General features: G+C 21.9%; 1 protein-coding gene across 1 annotated transcript; it reads left to right on the top strand.

Annotated features, from left to right (window-relative positions):
- The first annotated feature begins 752 nt into the window (after positions 1-752).
- Positions 753-2,259, top strand: LOC112596577. The gene is made up of 4 exons (XM_025342338.1): positions 753-950; positions 1,099-1,300; positions 1,358-1,534; positions 2,051-2,259. Exons 1-4 carry the CDS (start codon positions 845-847, stop codon positions 2,235-2,237), a joined length of 672 nt encoding a protein of 223 aa, XP_025198123.1. The 5' UTR covers positions 753-844; the 3' UTR covers positions 2,238-2,259.
- Positions 2,260-2,695: the final 436 nt, after the last annotated feature.

Below are 2,695 nucleotides of genomic sequence, written 5' to 3' on the forward strand. Positions count from 1 at the left end.
AACTACATTAAAAAAAAATAAATAGTTCAACACTAAAGTAGGAATGTAGTTTCATAATAATATGTATTATTCATTAATATTTATAAATTATTTAAAACGATATAATAATAATTTTTAAGGATTAACTTCAATTTTATTAAAATAATTAAGTTTTTTTTTTAATATTAAAACTATTTTATAATTAGTTAAATTTATAGTTAAAGATAATACATTTTTAACTAGTTACTGCCTAACTTTAATTTTATGAGGGTTCTCAGTATTGACAGTATTTCTAATAGATTTGTTGAGAATCTTTAGTTGCCGATTGCAAAACGACCGTTGAAATTTTGAAAAAAAGCGGGGAACTTTCAAAAAAACATGAAATCGAAAATTATATAGGTACTATGATTGTACTAACTACTGAGCACGGTCTTAGAAGATATCTTCTAAGACCGTGCTAGTAAAGTAGTAATTTATAAGAACTAATCACTAGCTACTTATAAGTAAGAAGTAACTATTACACTTGTTTATTTGAAATATTTGAAAACAATCGTCAAATGATTATCGTTCGACATTCATCGGTTATATCACCTGTCACCATTTATACGTTTTTCGATTTCATAGGTTGGTACGAAATTCAAAATTCTTATCACATAATTTATCTATAAAAAATACCGCTCAAATGACAATACTTAATTTAATACTAACTAAAACTAAATAATTATTTAATATTTATTATATATTTTGTTTTTTGAATTGTTATTTACATTTTACTTTATTCTAATAATTAAATAAGCAAATAATTTACTAATAAGTAATAACTATTTTTACCTAAAAAATAGAAATTTCGTTAACCAAAAGCATTATGAGTTCAGAGCTGGAAAAAGTAACTGAAGATATTGATCGAGCAGTTCATTTACTCGATTTACTGAAATCTAGATATTTTTTTTTGAGAGCTAAATATAATATAGGTAAAGCAAATTTAATTTTAATTCATCATTAACATGATTCTTTTGTTTGAGAATAATATGTATGTAGCTTCATTATTTTAGTGTATGCCATTTTTAATTTAATATTAATACAAAACACTAATTATTGTTTGTACATTATATTTTTTAGACCTTAACTCTCAGACAGTATATACATCTAAAGATACTCAATCAGAATATCAGTATTTATCTAATGATCTTCAATCATTTATCATGCTGGAACTTCACCTTTTAGAATATGCTTGTACTTATGGTATTTATTCCATGAATATGTACGCAACTCGTCTAAAAACCAATTTAAATTACAATGACAAAGATCATTTCTTTTTAAAGTAATACGTTTTAAAATTTTACTTTTATCAATATTAATTTATATTATTTGTTTTCAGACTTCTTAAAGATCACTTACGGAGCTTAATCGAAACTAATACAGATATTAAAAATCTTTCTGTGGATTCTTACGATAGTTTTACTTCATATATAAATTCATTCAAGGTTTATGCCAATGTTTTGAATAGTGTTAATGAATCTAATATCACTCTATTAAATGAAACTGATACAAACAGGTAAGTTTGATAGTTAAAAGATTGATATAAATTACTGTTAGTTAAAATCAATATGGTATTTCACAATTCAAATTTATTATTAAATATATTAAGTAAATTGTATTGTTACTATTTATGCACAGTAAATCAGTGAGTAATAAATTGATATATTTATATAGCTGAAGAATAATATATTGCTATGACATGATACCAAGTTGCACTATTTATATAGTTTCATAAGTTTTATTAATTACGCATGTTGTTAAAAATATACCTACTACAATAATATTTTATTAAATTTTAAATATTTCGTGTTGTATTGTATTTTATCATGAACATATTTTTTGGTAGTAATTATAACTTATCCATGTGCATACAAGCTTCAACCAAATTACTTGTCTACAATGGTTTTTAAAATTTATTTCCAAGTCTGATAATTTATTAGATGTTAAATAATGTTGTATGTTAAAAAATCCTATTCACATTGAATGAAATAAGTAGATATGATAATTAAAAATAGTGTTCTGAATTTTATAGGAAAAAAAATAAGCTGATGAAGAAAATTTCAAAAATCAATTTGATGTCAAATATTATAACGCTATTTGTATCAGACTATATTTCAGACTATAAAACTGAAGAAGGACGGGCAGCTTTGAATATGAGTTTAAAGTATAGAACTCCTAGAAGTATAGATTATTATACAAAAAAATGTAATTCAAAATAATAAGAATTCTTGAATAGTTTTATTTTATGTATAATACAAATATTATTTTTTTATGTCGATATCTACAAATCCACAGTAAAAAACAAATATATTTATTTTATTGCATTTTTAATGTTTAATGTTTTTGTTTTACGTATCAATATTTTATTTGAATTGGTCATATTTTTTAAAATTGAATAGCATAAATATTATCACTAACGCTTAATTATTCTAGTTTTAATATAAACTGTACAATATACTGTAGTCAGTAAGCAAAAGCTTATAATCATAATATAATAATAAGTGGTTATAAAATACTTAATGTTTTTACTGAAATAGCATATTTTAGAATATTAACTATAAAAGTAATAACTAATAATCTTAATTTTTAAATTTTTATTATTCAAATAATTATTGATTAATGTTGTATAATAAAAGTTTTTTTTTTCAAATAAAATACTTCACGTTTTAAAGTTTCT

Source organism: Melanaphis sacchari, unplaced genomic scaffold (assembly GCF_002803265.2).
Source record: "Melanaphis sacchari strain LSU unplaced genomic scaffold, SCAv2.0 Contig0_pilon_pilon, whole genome shotgun sequence".
In the NCBI taxonomy this organism is placed as follows: domain Eukaryota; kingdom Metazoa; phylum Arthropoda; class Insecta; order Hemiptera; family Aphididae; genus Melanaphis; species Melanaphis sacchari.

Bases quoted from the DNA above. Each gene is read 5' to 3' on its own strand.
- LOC112596577 (XM_025342338.1), top strand. From the start codon at position 845: ATGAGTTCAGAGCTGGAAAAAGTAACTGAAGATATTGATCGAGCAGTT. The intron at 951-1,098 runs GTAAAGCAAATT...TATATTTTTTAG, and splicing joins GAGAGCTAAATATAATATAG to ACCTTAACTCTCAGACAGTA. The intron at 1,301-1,357 runs GTAATACGTTTT...ATTTGTTTTCAG, and splicing joins AAAGATCATTTCTTTTTAAA to ACTTCTTAAAGATCACTTAC.